General features: G+C 40.1%; 1 protein-coding gene across 2 annotated transcripts in view; it reads right to left on the reverse strand.

Annotated features, from left to right (window-relative positions):
• Window positions 1-243: 243 nt before the first annotated feature.
• Window positions 244-18,891, reverse strand: part of LOC125458172 (glutamine--fructose-6-phosphate aminotransferase [isomerizing] 2-like) — an 84,963-nt gene continuing 66,315 nt past the window's right edge. For both annotated transcript variants that reach the window (XM_048543139.2, XM_059650686.1), the window contains exons 15-19: window positions 18,569-18,683; window positions 9,665-9,792; window positions 5,104-5,271; window positions 4,169-4,330; window positions 244-2,076 (exon numbers count right to left, since the gene is read on the reverse strand). In XM_048543139.2, coding sequence (XP_048399096.2) covers window positions 2,032-2,076; window positions 4,169-4,330; window positions 5,104-5,271; window positions 9,665-9,792; window positions 18,569-18,683 — 618 coding nt within the window. In that variant the 3' untranslated portion in view covers window positions 244-2,031. The remainder of the gene's footprint in view (window positions 2,077-4,168; window positions 4,331-5,103; window positions 5,272-9,664; window positions 9,793-18,568; window positions 18,684-18,891) is intronic.

Consider the following 18,891-nt stretch of genomic DNA (forward strand, 5'->3'; position numbering starts at 1 on the left):
GCAAAATGAAGGTTGCAAGATAATTTCTCTCCTGTAAACTCCTGTAATTTTCCAAGCCCATTAGAATTACTCAACTGCTTAGATAGAGTTTGTTTCTAGTGAATCTACAGCACACATTTATTATTGTTCCAAAATGCTTGTTATAATCTTATAATAAACATCAGTTGTGTAAAGAAATTTAAGAAAATGTTGTAGGTGCTGAGAGCAAGGAAATGTTTTTTCAAAAAAAAATGTCAACAGAAGTCTGATAAGCAAGATGGTTCCAATTTATTCCTGAATCAAAAGGAAGCTAAATTCTGAAACAAGACTGCCCCTGATGAAACACATACATGAGCCAAAATCAGGTAAGATAGTCAAATGGTAAAACCTTGCACAAGTATTCAAAGTAAACAGCATTGTTGGGTCACTTGCATCTTCCCATGCAACTTAAGCAAAAAAAATTCAATTCTGAGATTTGAGGGTTCAGAGTTGTAAAAGATTAAAAACAGTACTTCAGGTAAATAAGGTAAAAAATGGTAATGGAAAGCTGGGTTTTGACACAAGAGTTAGAGCAAATAAAAGTCAAGATGCAATGACGAATCTATATAAAACATCGTTAAGTATGAACAATGGAGTACTCTGCATGTTTTTAGACTCCATGCTATGGAACAACATTTAGGAAATAGAAGAGGCACAACACAGACTGTTTAGTTTCTGGAGATATGAGGAAATGGAATTATGAAGCAGGACTTGCAAATATTGAGGTCACTTCCACTAAAAGAGGAGATTATGGAATGATTTGATGTAAATATTTAAATTGTTAACAGATAGGACAGGGAAGATGGAAATAAGTGATTCTCAGAATATGGGGCATGGTGACATAGATATGAGATTAAGTACAAGAGGCTTCGGACAGTGAGCAAGAGATTAAGCAATACATTACTGCACAAACTATGTCAATCAATGTTTAAGAATAGACTTGTGTCAAGAACGATGAAAGGGATATGGGAACAGTGCAGATATGCAGGATTAGCACTGCTGATCCTATGGGAAGATAAAATTGACAGGATGGGCCAAATGGCCTGTGATGTGTTTCAATTCCTTTGCAACTTCCTTAAGCAATGGTTAATTTACCTATTGTTAGTTGCAGATGTTAAAATGTTACAGTCAGTCATTATTTATTCTGACCCTAAAAGATTTCATTATAAAACACAACACCAATAATTCACATAAACAGTATATAGATTTTTATAAATATTAGGTTTATATTAATAATTGTTTTGTTTTACATACTTGATCTGTAATGCATGATCTATGTAAATGCAGCTGCAAAATGAACTATAAAGTAATTTTATTCTTGTCCTTTAATTTCATTCACAAACTTAAGAGTAATTTTTTAAAATATAGAATTACATGGAGTGCCTACTGTGGAAACAGGCCATTTGGCCCAACAAGTCCACACTGAACCTTACAGCATCCCACCCAGACCCATCATCCTATAAACCCACCTAATCTACACATCCCTGAACACTATGGGCAATTTAGCATGGCGAATCCACCTAGCCTGCACATCTTTAGATTGTGGGAGGAAATCAGAGCACCCAACGGAGACTCATGCAGGCACGGGGAGAATGTGCAAACTCCACACAGACAGTCGCCTGAGGATGGAACTGAACCCAGGTTCCTGGCACCATGAACCAGCAGTGCTAACCACTATGCCACCGTGCCGCCTATAATTCAAAATGGAACTATCTTATGGTTAAAGTCAGCAAGATCACCGTATCTACTTTTACCAAACAGAAAGATTAAAGTTATTATTTAACTGATAGACAATATAAAATCCAACCTACATAGAACATTATATTGTTTGAAATCAAGTCTGTCATTTGAACATAATCTGCATCTCTGCACATGTCCCAGTTAGATAACTTCATTTACTTGTATATAGCTTTCACATTGCATAAGAAGAAAACAAAAACTGAAGAACACCACAAAAGTTTGACCAATTTTCAATCAAAACACCAATTTTCAAATGCTTGCAAGACTTTGTCTTCATTCAACGGTGACAGATTTGGCCAGGTTTCGAGGAAAGTCAACCTAAAGTAAGAAATTCAATTTCAATGAGCACTTACAGTAAAAGCATAACTTTCTGCATAGACAGTGAATAAAACAAGACTGAGACAATCAGGTTGATACTTGCAGCCAGGTATCTTTCTGGTCTAGACCATTCACTTCTCTAAGTCATTGAGCTAAGACCTAAAGGTGGCCACAACTAGAGAAGCTGCTTCTTTGGTAATTTGAACTAATAAGAATATGCTTGTTAGTGCACCTAATACCAGTCCACGATAACTGACAGAGCTTTAGCTAACACATTATAGCAATATTATAGCAAACTATGGAAGTTCCTGAGTCTTTGATAAATGATCCTAATGGATGGTGAGAAGCAACAAGATTAAGAGGAAAAGACATAAAAAGAGAGAGAAATTAACAGATTTTATAAGTCCACCATAATATTCTTAATTGCCTAATTTTCTTAAAAATTCACTCATGTGATGTGGATGTTACTGCCTATTGCCTTGAGAAAGTGTTGGTGAGCTGCCTTCTTGGACCATTACATTCCAGTAGTTGTAGGTAAACTGACAATGTCATTAAGGAGGGAGTTCCAGGACTTTGATCCAGTCACACTGGAGGAGCAATCCAAGTCAGGATGGTGGCTTGGAGTGAAATTTGCTAATTAGTGGTATTCTCATTGTCCTTCTATTTGGAAGTGGTCATGGGTTTGAAAGGTACTGTCTAAGGAGCCTTGATGAATGTCTGCAGTGCATCTTATATATGGTAGTGTGCTGCTACCAAGCATCGGTGGTGATGACAGTAGACATTTGTGGATGTGGTGCCAATCAAGTAGGCTGCTTTGTGTAGATGGTGCCAAGCTCCTTGAATGTTGATGGAGCTGCACTCATCCTGGCAAGTAGGGAGGACTTTATCACATTCCTGGCTTGTGCTTTGTAGATGGTGGTTAGGCTTTGGGGACAAGGAGGTGAGTTACTCACTTAGAAGATTCACAGCCTCTGGCTTGCTCTTGTATTCACATAACTAGTTCAATTAACCTAGTCAATGGTAACTCCAGGATGTTCATAGTGGGGGATTCAGTGATAGTAATGCCATTGAATGTCAAGGGGCAGTGATTAGATACTCCCCAATTGAAGCTGGTCATTGCCTGGCATTTGTGTGGTGCAAATGTTACTTGCCATTTCACAGCTCAAGCCTGGACACTGTCCAGGTCTTGCTGCATTTGCAGGTGATCTGCTTCAGTATCTAAGGAGTTGCGAATGGTGCTGAACTCTGTGCAGTCCTCAGCAAACATGCCCACTTCTGATCATATGATGGAAGAAAGGCTATTAATGAAGCAGCTGTTGTGCGAAGGTCACTACCCTGAGGAACTCCTGTGGAAATATCCTGGAGCTGAGATGACTGACCTCCAACAACCACTATCATCTTCCCAGTTGCCAGCAGATGTTCTTCCCCACCCCGACAGATTCCTATTGGCTCCAGTTTTGCCGGGGCTCCTTGATACCACACTGGGTCAAATGTGGCCATGATGTCAAGGACAGTCACTCTCACCTTACCTCTGGAATCCAGCTCTATTGTCCAGGCTTGAACCAAGATTATAATGAGGTCAGGAACAGATTATTGCTGGTAAAATGCTGTTTCTTGTATAATACTGGATCACACTCAGTGTATAATGGTCAATTTGCTTTTGCTATGATCTCGTAGTATTTCACATGAACCTTTCGTGTCTCATTATCTGAGACAACTGCTCAACATGTCAATTCAAGATGTAGCATGATATACACATACTTTACATTATCCCTAAATAAACATACAAATGGCTACAAGGCTACCTTAATCCTTTATGTGAGTAATTTTGAAGAATTCAGCCAAATTAATAAGGCACGTCTTTCAGTTCCAGTACCCATGTGGGTTTGAAAACAAGCCTTTGTTAAATTTTAACCAATAACCCACAGACTCATTATTACTTTAGGTTTCAGTTAGAATATATGTTTGAATTTAAATTGCAAGTTTGTATTAGAACAGTTCTTTACATTAAAATAATTTGTGGATATTTCACTTCAGTGATTAGCAATTGTGTTATCTAGTCAGCACACCTTAAGGCATACAAACAACTTACATCATGTCCTCGAAGAACAGCCAGATGGAAAGAAAGGAGTTGAAGAACAATTGCACTCAAAATACCCTGCAAACAGTCAACTGATTGTGGGATTTCAATCGTTTGGTATGCAGATTTCCTAATCTGCTCATCATTCTTTGCACAGAGTATTATTGGGCGGCCCTGAAAAAAATTAGAATAATTTTAAAAATTCATTGGTCGCACAGATGAAATTCCAAAGAAAATATCTTGGATGAAGGTCCAACATAGTGAGGATATGGAAGCAAAATCTTTTAAATTTAACAAGCGGCTTTTACTTGCTCATTCCTCCACTTTCCAGGCAGAAAAAGTTCTTGCACTTTTGTTTCAGACAACAGATTTGAGCAATAAATGTGTACGGTTCATTTTCATTTCTTAGTTGTGGATAAATTTAATGCACATGCAAAATCTAGGAATAAGGTTCAGCATCCAAAATCCATTTGCTGTTTTGAGTTAATAGTTTTGTGAAAGGCCAACTTCATCAAAACATTTTGAAAACACTATTTACTACAAGGCATAATGCGTTAATTTCTCTTGCCACACTGAGCTTTAACTGCATGATGCAAAGAATCACAAATGCCACTTTCTGAATTAATACTTAGCCCAAGTGTCATGTTACAGAAAGACAAAAGCCCTTTTTGTGGTACTTCCCGAAATGTTAAGTGCAGAAATCTTATTACTCTGAATGTAGCCATTTACCATGTATTCCAAGTTAATTATGGGCTCAAATGTTCATAACAATACAAAAATATCACACTAGATTTAATTAATGATCATAAAGTAACGTTTTGCTTTATTTTCAAGTAATATATTCTCTCAATTGAACAGAATGACAGAGAAAGAATTAAAATTAGTCCTGTGACCTCAAATACAATACTAAGACAATATATAGCAGAATATAACAATTCTCGTTCTACCTGGCGTGCAACAATTTGTTGAACAGCGTTCTGACACTTGATATAGCATGGATCCCTCATGACAATCATTATAATAGGCATTCTTTCATCAATTAAAGCCAAAGGACCATGTTTTAACTCTCCAGCCAGAATCCCCTCAGAATGCATGTATGTTATCTCTTTGATTTTCTGTCGATATGAAAAAAGCAAAGCTCATCACTATTTATACTTACTACTGCAGGCAGTGTTTCAAGAATGTTGTGCTTAACTTTAAAAACTAGAAAATGCCGGAATGGGAAATAGCTTATTCACGAGGTCAATCGCTATTTTACAAGTATTTTACCAGCAAATTTCACCATATATTTTAAAGCTAAACAAATATCTAAATTTGCAGATGATATGAACTCAAGCGGCATAGTGACAGAGAAGTGATCTAAAAAGTTTGTAACACATACAGATCAAGTGATTGAGCGAAACTGTGTCACGTTGAGTTCAAGGTGGGGAAATCTGAAGTGATTTTCTTACTGGTGAGGCACTTGGAGCAATGGAGTAGCAAACGATTGAGGTATCTTTCCAAAAATCACTTCAATGCATGTATAGAGATACAAAGGAAATCCAAAAAGCCAATGGGAAAGTAGCCCATTTCTGAAGCAATTTGGCATGCAAAAGTGAGGGAGTAATGTGTTCAATTGCAGAGTCTTAGGTCCTAGATAGAATAATGTGAAAAAGGTTTGGGCCTCTCAACTTCAGGAAGTACTTAATTCCTTGAAGAGTTACAATACAAAATCACCAGAATGATACCAGGACTTTAGGGGTTAAAATTCATGGTCCAATATGATGGATGTACTATAGAAATGGCAGGCAGGAACTGGATCTACGTTAGCACTAACAATTTTAACAGGTGCAGGAAGAGGTTAGGTTAGGAGCCTGCTTGATGCTATTCTAGCATAGCCATGACAATTGTGGAAGTGGACACATTTGAAGTTCTGCAATTAAATGTAGGACAGCAGGCTTTGTGGGCAATATAAACTACACCAACTGAAAGCCGTAATGAAGTGAACCATGGTTTGGAGCCAGAAACTGTAAGAAAGGGGAGTATAAAAGTTGTCTATTTCACATTATTGTGAAATGTTGTAGCATAAGTCATGCTATTTTTACTACAGATGAGTAATGATGGCATTTTAATTGAAAATTGAAGTCCATTTATGATTGTGGTTGCCAACTTGTTCTTATTGACAATTGACAAACTGCTAAGGGAAAGATAACATTGTGTAAGTGGGAAAATTTTCAGATGCATTAAAGTAGATCATTGAAGCACAAACTTATATGATACATTTTTGAAAAGTTGGCCCAGTTTGTAATCGAGGTCTGATTGTGTAAAAATTTCAGTTGTGTTAATTTTGTTTGGCAATTCAGCCCAGCCATTTGTTGGCCTGTTTAAATTACGTCTTCCAAGAAGCTAATGAATTCTGGTCAGGAAGAGTAGTTATACTCAGCTGTCTAAGGGAATGTGAGCTTGTTTATGTTTGACACGGTTATGAGCTACTAATGATAACTTCTTTTAAAAACTGTCTATTTGAGAAATATTGCTTATTTTTACGGATTTATGAGCATTTCAAATGCTTCCAAATTTAATAGAGCAGATAGTATTATAATGGATATGGGTGAATTGAATGGAGTAGGGGTGCTGGTGGTGGTGAAAACCCCCTCACTTTTAACCTGATGACCTCAGGTTTCCTGCCCACTTTCACTCTTTCAATAATCGTATTAACCAGATCTCCTGGATAGGAAGTCTGATTACAACATCAAGGAATCTCCTGACACCTGATTCCAAACTTAACCATTAAAACTTGGCCCCATGCCCCATTACTATGGTCTAGAGGTGATTTAGTGAAAGGTATTTAAAATAACAAAGGGATGTGAAGGGGAGGGGGAAGTGATGGCTACTGGTATTATTGCTGGACTGTTGACCTAGGGATCCAGATGATGTTCTAGAGACCTGGGTTTGAATCCCGCCAAAATCTGGAATTAAGAATCTAATGATAACCACGATTCCATTGTTGATTCTTGGGAAAAAATCATTTGCAAACTACCATGCTTACCTGGTCTGGCCTACATGTGACTCCAGACCCACAGCAACATGGTTGTCTCTTAATTTAGATGTCCTCATCCCATGAATGTATAAAGTCAAAAAAGACAGTTAAACCAGTTGATGGTAGGAAAATTGAGGTCAAAAATTTAAGGTAAATCAGGTGCATTAAACCTTCAGCCCAGCCATTTGTTGGCCTGTTTAAATTACGTCTTCCAAGAAGCTAATGAATTCTGGTCAGGAAGAGTAGTTATACTCAGCTGTCTAAGGGAATGTGAGCTTGTTTATGTTTGACACGGTTATGAGCTACTAATGATAACTTCTTTTAAAAACTGTCTATTTGAGAAATATTGCTTATTTTTACGGATTTATGAGCATTTCAAATGCAAGGTTTAATGCAAATATGGATCTCCCTCTTCCAAAAGGCCTTGGATATTATGGCAATATGAATTTTCAGGAGCAAGACCAATTTTCTTTTAGTTCAAGGCTTTACGTGGTACAAAGCAATGATGGATTAATGCAGTTGAGGTACAGATTAGCCATAATCTAATGACACATTGGATTGCAGAGAAACTCCTGTAAGTATATTTATGGAAAATATGTAAAACAAATAAGAATAGATTTGGTGAAGGGGGAAGCTAAAAGTTAGACATCATAATATCAGGAATAAAAGAATGGAATTATTTGTATCTGTATAGAGAGGATGAATAAAAACAAACCCCAACGAGCCACCAAAAAGCATGATTATGGACATGAAATGCCCAAGATATAAAACTAACAAGGTGCAGAATAGACCGAGTATAAACGACACCATTGTAGAAAAATTGAAATCAAAATCCTCTAGAAATTAAGGATAAATCAGGAAGCATGTTCCTTCATAAAGGTTAGTGCAAATACTAACTTCTCCCTTCTGGTCAAGCATTTTCTAACATTGACAGATTGGAACAGAGAAAATAAACAGACCCATGATAGGGACAAGTAATAACTTGTCATTTAGGAGCAGTTGTTACCACAAGCAAGTTTATGGCAAGAAAGGCATCTTTATCTTAGTTTCCTATATAATGCCATAAATAAAGCATGCTATGACTGAATAGGTGGGTCAACAATAACCAAAATAAAAAGAATGAAAGTAAAAATAATTTCACAAAGGGAGTCACTGTAACCCTGAGCCAATGAAGCAAAACCAGCATTTTAGAATTTAGCAATTAAAAAGGGTTCCAACAATCACTGAACAATTATATTTTGTGATGTGAAAATGAATAGCGGAAATATACTGTAAAAGTCTTTAGGAAGCAGATTTTTAAAAAATCATTTTGCAGAACTGGGAGTAGAGCGGGAAAGAGGAGAAGTGAGCAAGGGAGAGTCTTTGGTGTCTGAGTAATACAGTGTAAAAAAAGTCAAAGGGTCAAACAGAACAATGTTAAGCTAGCCGATGAAATAAAGCTGTCCTGGAAGCCATACAGAAAATAAACAGCAACTTAAAAGAAGTTACAGACGAGTGAAAAAGGAATAGTATCATGGCAAATGGTGAAACAGCACCAAATGCAATAAATTATACAAGAACCAATAATTTAAAAATGTCACTTTACTCTTTCCTGCCATCATTTAGGAGAATCTTTTAAAGTAATAGTGGAATATGCCCATCATCTACAATCGGAATAACCAGTAACATTAAGTTCTGAAGTCATGTCATATTGGAACTGGAATCTTTACTTCTGTTCTTTTTTCACATATGCTGACAGACAAGCTGGCTTTGTTTCATTTTCTGTTTTTGTTTCAGATCGACAGCATTTGTAGCATCTTGCTTTTATCCAAGAGTTGACCACATCAGCTATGCCATCATCATAATCTATTTCCATTACAAATCCTTTAGATATTGTAGCATAGCGCTTGTGTTATAGGACTAATGATCCAGAGGCTTAGACTATTGATCTGGAGATCAGAGTTTAAATCGCATCAGAGAAGCTGAGGAATTTAATTCCATTAAGAATTTATTTAATTTAGTAACATCCTAAAAAAGCTTTGAATAAAATGCTAGCATGAATAATAGAGACCACAAAACTATCAGAAGGTTGAGAAGGTCTAGTTGGTTCAATTATGTCCTTCAGGGAAGGAAATCCGCTGTCCTTATCCAGACTGGCCACAAAAGACTCCAGAACAGCAGCAATGTGGTTGACTCTTTTCTCTGAAATTGCCGATAAAAGCCACATCAGGACAACTAGGGGTGGACAATAAACTTTGGCCTTAGCAATAATGGCCACATCTCATGAATGCGTTAAAAATAAAATTTCTTCAAAAGTAATAACTAATTCTCTTAAAATAATTCAACATTGGACTCATAGGCTAAACAGTCATCATTATGAGAATTACGTTTTTCTGAAAGAATGGAATGGAAGAGCATAACAAAGAAGATATACATTTGATTAATATGGAGAACACTGCAAATAATCATGAATGGAATTTAAAAACAGCTTTTGTGAAGGGTCTACTTACTAAAGCTCCCTCCAGGCAAGTAGCATAATGATATCCACGACCCATGACTAAGAGTGATTTGTGTTGGAACAACTCATGGGCGAGGAGCTGAATGTTTTTATCCAAGGCCAACACTTCTTTAATCAGGTCTGAGAGAGATTATTTGAGAATAACAATGATGTATTAATAATAGAAATGAAGGTAGTTGCGAAGTTAATTGTGATGAGAACTTATATGTAGTTATTCCCAGGATAGTATTTATAACTGGCAAGATAATATGCAAACGCTTAAGATGAAAAATATTAAGTATAATGCAGAAATGGACTTCATTTGGCCCACGTCTGTTCCAGATCATTCCCAAATCAATTTAAAACTGGTCCCAATGTTCTGCTCTCCCTCTATAATTCTGTAACTTTTAACGTTTCAAATGTTTGTACTCCCTGAGGCAAAGCATTCCATGCCTCAGCAATCTAAAGAAATTCCTCCAAATTCCTGTTCTCACATGTGGCAATTTTAAATTGTGGATTCTTCTTTACTCTTTATAATTCTTTCAAAATGTTTGTTTGTCTTTTAAGTTGCCCATTTGCATGTCTCTTCTGTTGTGGAAGGAGCCCAAAGTATTTAAATTCACTCCCAAAATTGCTGGGGTTGCTTCACAGAGAATGACAAAAAGGACCCCAAAATTTGAGAAAAGGTGGCCGGGGTTGGGATGGGGGGGGGTTGAAATTTAAAGCAATGCCTGTCAAGGAAGAAAAAATGCTCGATTACAAATAGAACTAAAAGCTGATAAGTTTCCTGGAACTGATGGCCTGCATCCGAGGGACTTAAAAGAGGTACAAAACTGAAGCTGCTGGAAAAGCTCAGCAGGTCTGGTAGCATCTGTGAAGATAAATCAGAGTTAACATTTCAGGTTCGGTGACCAAGTTCTGAGGAAGGGTTAGTAGGAACTGCAGATGCTGGAGAATCTGAGATAACAAGGTGTAGAGCTGGATGAACACTGCAGACCACGCAGCATGTTAGGAGCAGGAAAGCTGATGTTTCAGGCCTAGACCCTTCAAGGCCCAAAACATCAGCTTTCCTGCTCCTAATATTCTGCTTGGCCTGCTGTGTTCATCCAGCTCTACACCTTGTTTTCTGAGGAAGGGTCACTGGACCCAAAACATGAATTCTGATTTCTCTTCACAGATGCTGCCAGACCTGCTGAGGTTTTCCAGCAACTTCTGTTTTTGGTCCTAGTTTACAGCATCTGAAGCTCTTTCGGTCATAAAAGAAGTAGCTGCAGAGATAGTGGATCTATTGGGTGTAATCTTACAAAATTTCACTAGATTCTAAAAGGTCCCAGTGGATGGAAAACCTCAGATGTAACATGGAAAGAAAGGAGGGAGAAACTAAAGTATAGTTAGCCTTTAATTAACATTTGAATTCTCATATTTTCCTGATGACAGTGTTAATGTAATAGTAGCAGGGCATTTAGAAAGTCATTATACTATATTGCAGAGTTAACACAGTTTTATTAAAGGGAGATCATAGTTAACAAATTTGTCAGAGTTCTATGATGAAGTAATAAGCAGAGTGGACAGTGGAAAACCAGGGCTTATAGTGGACTGAATCCTATAAGGTTCTGGATGATGTGGGTTATGGTGAGATGGGTGGCAGAACTGTGCAAAAATTGAAAGCACCTTGCTCCATATTTTACGTTTTTCACAAGTTGAGTGGTGAGATCCTCATTGGACATTGGTGAAATACTAATTGACAGTTATTATCACTTGTTAACACCTTCTTAACAGCACAACTCACCTCATTAATATTCAGAATCCCATCTTGCCAAACAAGGCAGACATCAGGAAAACTCGACAAGGAAAGTAGAATATGCACCTGGAAGATTCAACATGGCCCTTGCTCCAAATGGCCTCCGTATTGGAAACATGTACCAATATCTCAGGACACAGTACACAGTCAGTGGTCATGCACATTGGGCACTGGCCACACTCATTTCACAATCACACACCTTGACGTCGGATGTCTACCAGCCTTTAGAACTGTCATGACATACCTCTGATTCACCTACAAGTCACTTCCACACTAATAATATCACAAGTTGCAACAGCAACTATTATTGTAATGCTGCATCAAGGACACTGTGCACTCGGGGACGTGTACCCAGCTCACGGACCGGACCAGGCTGCATACTCATTGTCATAATGCTGACTCATGCTGAGCTGAAACAGCTGAGTTGAGTTTCTCCAGTGCATGTTGTGGATGATACACACTGCTGCCTCTGGGTGTAGGTAATGAAGGGAGGAATATTCAATGTAATAGATGGAGTGCCAGTCAAGTGGGTTGGTTTTTGGAAAAAATGGGACACAATCTTCATAGAGTCATAGAAGAATCATTGAATCCCTAAACTGTGGAAACAGGCCATTTGGCCCAACAAGTCCACACTGACTTTCTGAAGAGGATCCTACCCAGACTCACATCTCTAATCTCTCCCTGTAACCCTGCATTTCCCTTGGCTAATCCACTTAACCTACACATCCCTGAACACTATGGGCAATTTAGCGTTGCCAATCCACTTAACCTGCACACCTTTGGACTGTGTAGGGAACCCACGCAGCCAGGAAGAGAATGTGCACCCGAGGTTGGGATTGAACCCAGGTCTCTGGCACTATGAAGCAGTAGTGCTAACTACTGAGCCATTGTACCACCCCAAAACAACTCCTTCCCTTCCAGACGTCAAATGGTTTCTGTTTATCTCAGCCACAGTCTCGAGCAGTTCACCTACCTGGGAGTCAATCATGTAGCTGTTGGCAGGCAGAAGGACCTTGTCAACGATAACTGGTCACAATTCCACAAACCAATCAGCATCGTTTTGTACCTGTATCTCCATTTAGACACTATTGCTCATAGAATCCCTACAGTGTGGAAAAAGTATTTGGCCCATCAAGTCCACACCTGTATCTCCATTTAGACACTATTGCTCATAGAATCCCTACAGTGTGGAAAAAGTATTTGGCTCATCAAGTCCACATCGACCCTCCTAACAGCATCCTGAATTAACTCCACAGAGGACAGTATCCCACCAATTAGTCACCCCTTATTTATATGTGGAGAGTCCTTGACAGTGATCCAGCTCTCAGAGTGTCAGGATGTCTGACACTTCTGATTTATAATCTGTCAACCAGGACTCCCTGATTGGACCACAATAACAGCCCCAATCAGGGAATTCATATTCTATGAGGTATACCTGGCTGACCTTGTTACAATCACTATATACCTCACCTGAACCCATTCTCCTATCCTATTCCTGTAAACCTGTACTTCCTTTGGTTAATCCATCTAACCTGCACATCTTTGGATTGGAGGAAGAAACCAGAACACCTGGTGAAAACCCACACAGACACAGCAAGAATGTATAAGTTCCACATAGACAGTTGCCTGAAGATGGAATTGAACCCAGGTCCTGGGCACTGTGAGGCAGCAGTGCTAACTCACAGCTTTTGGGGTTAGTGGGATGGTGGGATGACAGCTGGAAAGAAAGTCCGAAACTTCCTAGTTGTGCTTACAGAGATACTCTGTACTCTGCTCTGATACCTGGCTGCAAGGAACCAGAAACTCTAAGGAAAACAAAGAACCTATTTGGATGCCTTGTGTTTCTATATGTACGAATTGCCAGTATTTCCCAGCACATTTAACACACTGTGAAATTCTTGAGTTCCAGGATTAAAGCTGTGTTACAGTCAGTGACATTATTAATACCTATCTCTTGAATATTGATGGAGCTATCACACTGTTCTTGAAATTAGAGGTCGACAGTGAGCAGGAATGCAGTATAAAGAAAGAAAGAAAATCTCTATCCTTCTTTAATCACTTAACCATTTTCTTTTCAACTATGGGTTTTAAATTGGGGTATTAATATTTATCATTTCAAAATAGGTAACAGTTCTTAAGAAATTAAATCCAGTGAATAGAGAGATGAACAATTTTCTTATGTACAGTTTCTTATTTTCAAATGTGTTATGACTATGAAGGAAGGAATGCACTGGTAATGAAGCCCCACTACTCCAGGAGTTACACCATCAGTGTAAATGTTGAGATTCAGTCACCAAAATGGCCAAATGTTTCCCTTTGGTTACTGTTATTCAAATTAGAAGAGACTTTCACAGAGATAATGGGAACTGCAGATGCTGGAGAATCCAAGATAACAAGGTATAGAGCTGGAAGAACACAGCAGGGATTTCACAAGTTTCAAAATCTCCCCTCCCCCAACCGCATCCCAAAACCAACAGTTCGTCCCCGCCTCCCTTACGTGTACTTCCTCTCACTTATCCCCTCCTCCCACCTCAAGTCGTACCCCCATTTCCTACCCAGTAACCTCATCCTGCCCCTTTGACCTGGCTGTCCTCCCTGGACTGACCTATCTCCTCCCTACCTCCCCACCTACCCTCACCTTTACTAGCTCCATGCCTGCCTCTTTGACCGGTCTGTCTCCTCTCCACCTTTCTTCTCCTCTATCCATCTTTGATCTGCCTCTCTCTCTCTCCCTATTGATTTCAGAACCCTCTTCCCCTCCATTTCAGATGAAGGGGCTATACCCGAAATGTCAGCTTTCCTGCTCCTAAGATGCTGCTTGGCCTGCTGTGTTCTTCCAGCTCCACACCTTGTTATCTCAGATCTGCAGCTCCTCTTATCTCTGAACCCCCTCCACTGGTGCCATCATTCGCTTAGCTGTACTCATCCTCACCCTCAACAACTTCTCTTCCAATTCCTCCCACTTCCTACAGACAAAGGGCGTGGCCATGGGTACCCGAATGGGCCCAAGCTATGCCTGCCTCTTTGTAGGTTACGTGGAACAATCCCTCTTCTGTACCTACACTGGCCCTAAAGCCCACCTCTTCCTCCATTACATTGATGACTGTATCACAAAGAGCTCAAACAGTTCATCCACTTCACCAACACCTTCCACCCCAACATTCAGTTCACTTGGATTATCTCTAACACCTCCCTCAGGTTCCAGGATCTCTCTGTCTCCATCTCGGGCAACCACCTAGAAACCGATATCTATTTCAAGCCCACAGACTCCCACAGCTACCTAGAATACACCTCTTCCCACCCACCTTCCTGCAAAAATGCCATCTCCATTCCCATTTCCTTCACCTCCGCCACATCTGCTCCCAAGATGAGGCATTCCACTCCCAAACATCTCAGATGTTCTCATTTTTCAAGGACTGCAACTTCCCCCCCCGCAGTGGTTGAGAACACCCTCGACTATGTCTCCCGCATTTCCCGCAACTCAGCCCTCACACCCCGTCCCTGCAATAACCGCCAAAAAAGAATCCCCCTCGACCTCACGTACCACCCCACCAACCTCCGGATCCAACGCATCATCCTCCGACACTTCCACCATCTGCAATCTGACCCCAACACCAAAGACATTTTTTCCTCCTGACTCTTGTCTGCTTTCTAGAGGGACCACTCTCCATAACTCCCTTGTCCGCTCCACATTCTCCTCCAGCCCCACTACACCCGGCACTTTTCCCTGCAACCACAGGAAGTGCTACACCTGCCCCCACACCTCCTTCCTCACCCCCATCCCAGACCCCAAGAAGACTTTCCACATCAAGCAGATGTTCACCTGCACATCTGCTAATGTGGTAGACTGCATCCGCTGTTCTCGTTGTGGCCTCCTCTACATCGGGGAATCCAAGTGGAGGCTTGGGGACCGCTTTGCAGAACACCTACGCTCAGTTTGCAGTAAACAACTGCACTTCCCAGTCGCAAACCATTTCAACTCCCCCTCCCATTCCTCAGACGACATGTCCATCCTGGGCCTCCTGCAGTGCCACAACGGTGCTACCCAAAGGTTGCAGGAACAGCAACTCATATCCCGCTTGGGAATTCTGCTGCCCAATGGTATCAATGTGGAATTCACAAGTTTCAAAATCTCCCCTCCCCCTACCACATCCCAAAACCAGCCTAGCTCACCCCTGCCTCCGTAATCTGTTCTTCCTCTCGCCTATCCCTGGACTGATCTATCCCCTCCCTACCTCCCCATCTACACTTACCTTTACTGGCTCCATCCCCGCCTCTTTAGCTTGTCTGTCTCCTCTCACCCTGTCTTCTCCTCTATCCATCTTCGATCTGCCTCCCCTTTTCTCCCTATTTATTTCAGAACCTCTTCCCCTCCCCCATTTCCGATGAATGGGCTAGACCCAAAACATCAGCCTTCCTGCTCCTAAGATGCTGCTTGGCCTGCTGTGTTCATTCAGCTCTACACCTTGTTATCTCAGACTTTCAGAGTATTGTTTATGAACTTAGAAAATAATCTTTGTTTATTATAAAACAAAATACGTTTATTTAAACAAGTGGCAAAAATTGTTAAATGAAGTTCTGCAAGGGTCCATGTGGAGACCAAAACTATTCATGGTGAGAAGTCACACAACACCAGGTTATAGTCCAACAGACTTATTTGAAAACACAAGCTTTCAGAGCATGGCTCCTTCATCAGGTGAAGGGAGTAGGAAGCACACAGAACACAGAATTTATAAGTAAAACATCAAAAGGATCACACCACTGACAAGGATGTTTTAAACAAACCTGAGATGCCATTAAATCTTTCACAGAATCCCTACAATGCGGAAACAGACCCTTTGGCCCAACAAGCCCACACCGAACCTCAGAGCATCCCACCTAGACCCATCCCCCTAATCTACACCTCCCTGAACACTACGGGCAATTTAGCATGGCTAATCCACCAAACCTGCACATCTTTGGACTGTGGAAGGAAATCAGAGCACCTGGAGGAAACCCACGCAGACACTGGGAGAACGTGCAAACTCCACACAGACAGTTGCCCGAGGCTGGAATTGAACCTGGTCCCTGGCACTGTGAGTCAGCAATGCTAACCACTGTTCCACTCAACTTTAACGAATTTTAGCAGATTAAAAGGTTTTATGTGATTAATATGTATATGTAAATCCCTGAATTTCTTCACAAGTCACTGCCCAGAGAGAACTAAAGGTTTTATCAGAGTAAAGAAGAGGTACATTTTAGGTCAGACAATGCATGTTAGGTGTGAGGCCTTGTTTAGAATCTGTTTGTGTTTTAGTGTGGAGTCAGACGGGTTTTATTTCTAAAGTAGGAAGTTATAAAATGCCACACTAACTGACTGTCTACAAATTGTGTGTTTTTTGAACAAAATGGAAACATCTGCAAATCCAAATTCAAGTTTTATATGTGTGTATGGGGGGAGGGGTGTCGAGGAGAGGGAAGAGAGTATGAGTGTGTGTTGGGGGGAGTGAGGCGATGGACAGTAAGTCAGTGAGTGTGTGTGGGACAGACAGAGTGAGAGTGCATGAGTGTGTGTGTGCGGAGGGGTGAAGAGAAAGACAGAATGTGTGTGTGAGAGAGAGAGAGACAAGAGATTGTGTGTGTGTGATTGTCTGAGGGGGAGAGAGAGAGAGAGACAGAGAGATAGTGTGTGTGACAGACAGAGAGACAGTGTGTGTGTTTGTGGGGGGAGGGAGAGAGAGTTGGAGAGAAAGAGAGAGAGAGAGAGACAGTGAATGAGTGTGAGTGTTTGTTGGGGGGGAGAGAGAGAGAGTAAGCGTGTGTGAGAGACAGAGTGTGTGTGTGCATGTGAGAGAGAGAGTGAGTGTAGTGAGTGTATGTGTGCACGAGAGAGACAGAGATTATGTGTGGGTGTCTGTCTAAGCGGGGAAAGAGATAGAGACAGAGTGTGTGTGTGTGTGTGTGTGTGTGTGTGGGGGGGGGGGTCTGGCTGAGGGGGGGAGAGAGAGAGACAGTGTGTGTGTCTGAGGAAGAGAGGGAGTGTATGTGTGTGTAGAGAGAGAGAGGGTGTGTGTGTGGTGCTAGCTTTCCTTAGGCACTCGTGCAGCTGTTTGTGGGTGGTACTCTGTTGGATGGCGTCTTGCGCCCATCACTGCTAGCACCTATGGGCGCAATAGGGTGTGTATATATATATATATAATATGTGTGAAGGAGAGAGAGAAAAAAAGTGTGTTTGTGTGTGTGGGAGAGTGTGTTTGTGTGAAAGTGTTTGTGTGTGTATCTATGTGTGTGTGTGAGAGAGTATGTTGTGTGGTGGGGTCACCTGTTGTGCGATGTGAACCAAAGATCCTAGTTGAGGCTATCCTCATGGGTACAACACAACTCTACAGAGATGATATGATAAAGGGGCAAAAAAAAATCCTTTCTAGGCCTTGGGTCTGAAAACAGAAGATAGAATTTGATAAAATTCTCACAGTCTGTTGGGTTTCTTCTTGACAAAATCAAATTGTCAGAAAATCTTTCGGGTAAGTTTTGGCTCAGGTGGTTTGAAATTGAGCTAGTTCCATGTCTTTGGAAAACAGCCACAGTTCAGATTTTCTGGGATATACTAAGTAGTCAATATACTGAAATGCATAAACGTTATCTAGCTCGCAAATACAGCATCAAAGAGATAATTTCCAGAGAGAGAGAGAGAGATTCGTCTTTACTTGCATGCTTTAGAGGGGTTTATTTTCCCTCAGATTCTATGAGTTTAGAATAAAAAGTAAGATCAGAAAGGTTGCTGAGTAGCCATTAGTATGAGGCCCCATAGTTTCTCTAAACCAGGCATTTCAGCAGTTAATGGCGATAAACTCCATATCGCCATATCATATCTCCCCAAAAGCTTTCCTTGGCTGCTTTTTTTCAATATGACTTAAGTTTCTGAAACAGCAAGTAGCTTGGAGGCCACATTCAACTGTTAATCTATAACTTCAAAATTGTTCAATATCTTCCAGTTTTTTCACACGGTCAATAAATATAGATATTTAGAAACAATAAAAGTATTTTATTTCATTTTAAATATTCCTAACCAAAAAATTAATTCATGGTTCGATAATTAAATTCTCAATGCTTAATTAGACATATAATGAAAATTACTTGGCAGAATATGAAGACCAGCGATGATCTCCTTTCTTCTTTGCTTCATAGATATACGATCCTGAGACATCATGAGACCAAACATAATCAAAGAAATAAACTGGCTAGTATAGGCCTATAAAGAAGATGTGATAAAACAGGTTTAGGTAACCATTTGGAATTATGAATTTTAAAAATCACAAATGTTTCCTGTTGGAAGTTTTCTACTCATTGTTAAAATTTTACAGATTACTCATTTCAAATAAACATATGTATTACTTTATTCAGCAGCACATTTTTAGAATCTTATGTGTATGACTAGTAAAATACAGACTTTTGTACAA

This window comes from Stegostoma tigrinum, chromosome 13 (assembly GCF_030684315.1).
Source record: "Stegostoma tigrinum isolate sSteTig4 chromosome 13, sSteTig4.hap1, whole genome shotgun sequence".
NCBI classification, from domain to species: domain Eukaryota; kingdom Metazoa; phylum Chordata; class Chondrichthyes; order Orectolobiformes; family Stegostomatidae; genus Stegostoma; species Stegostoma tigrinum.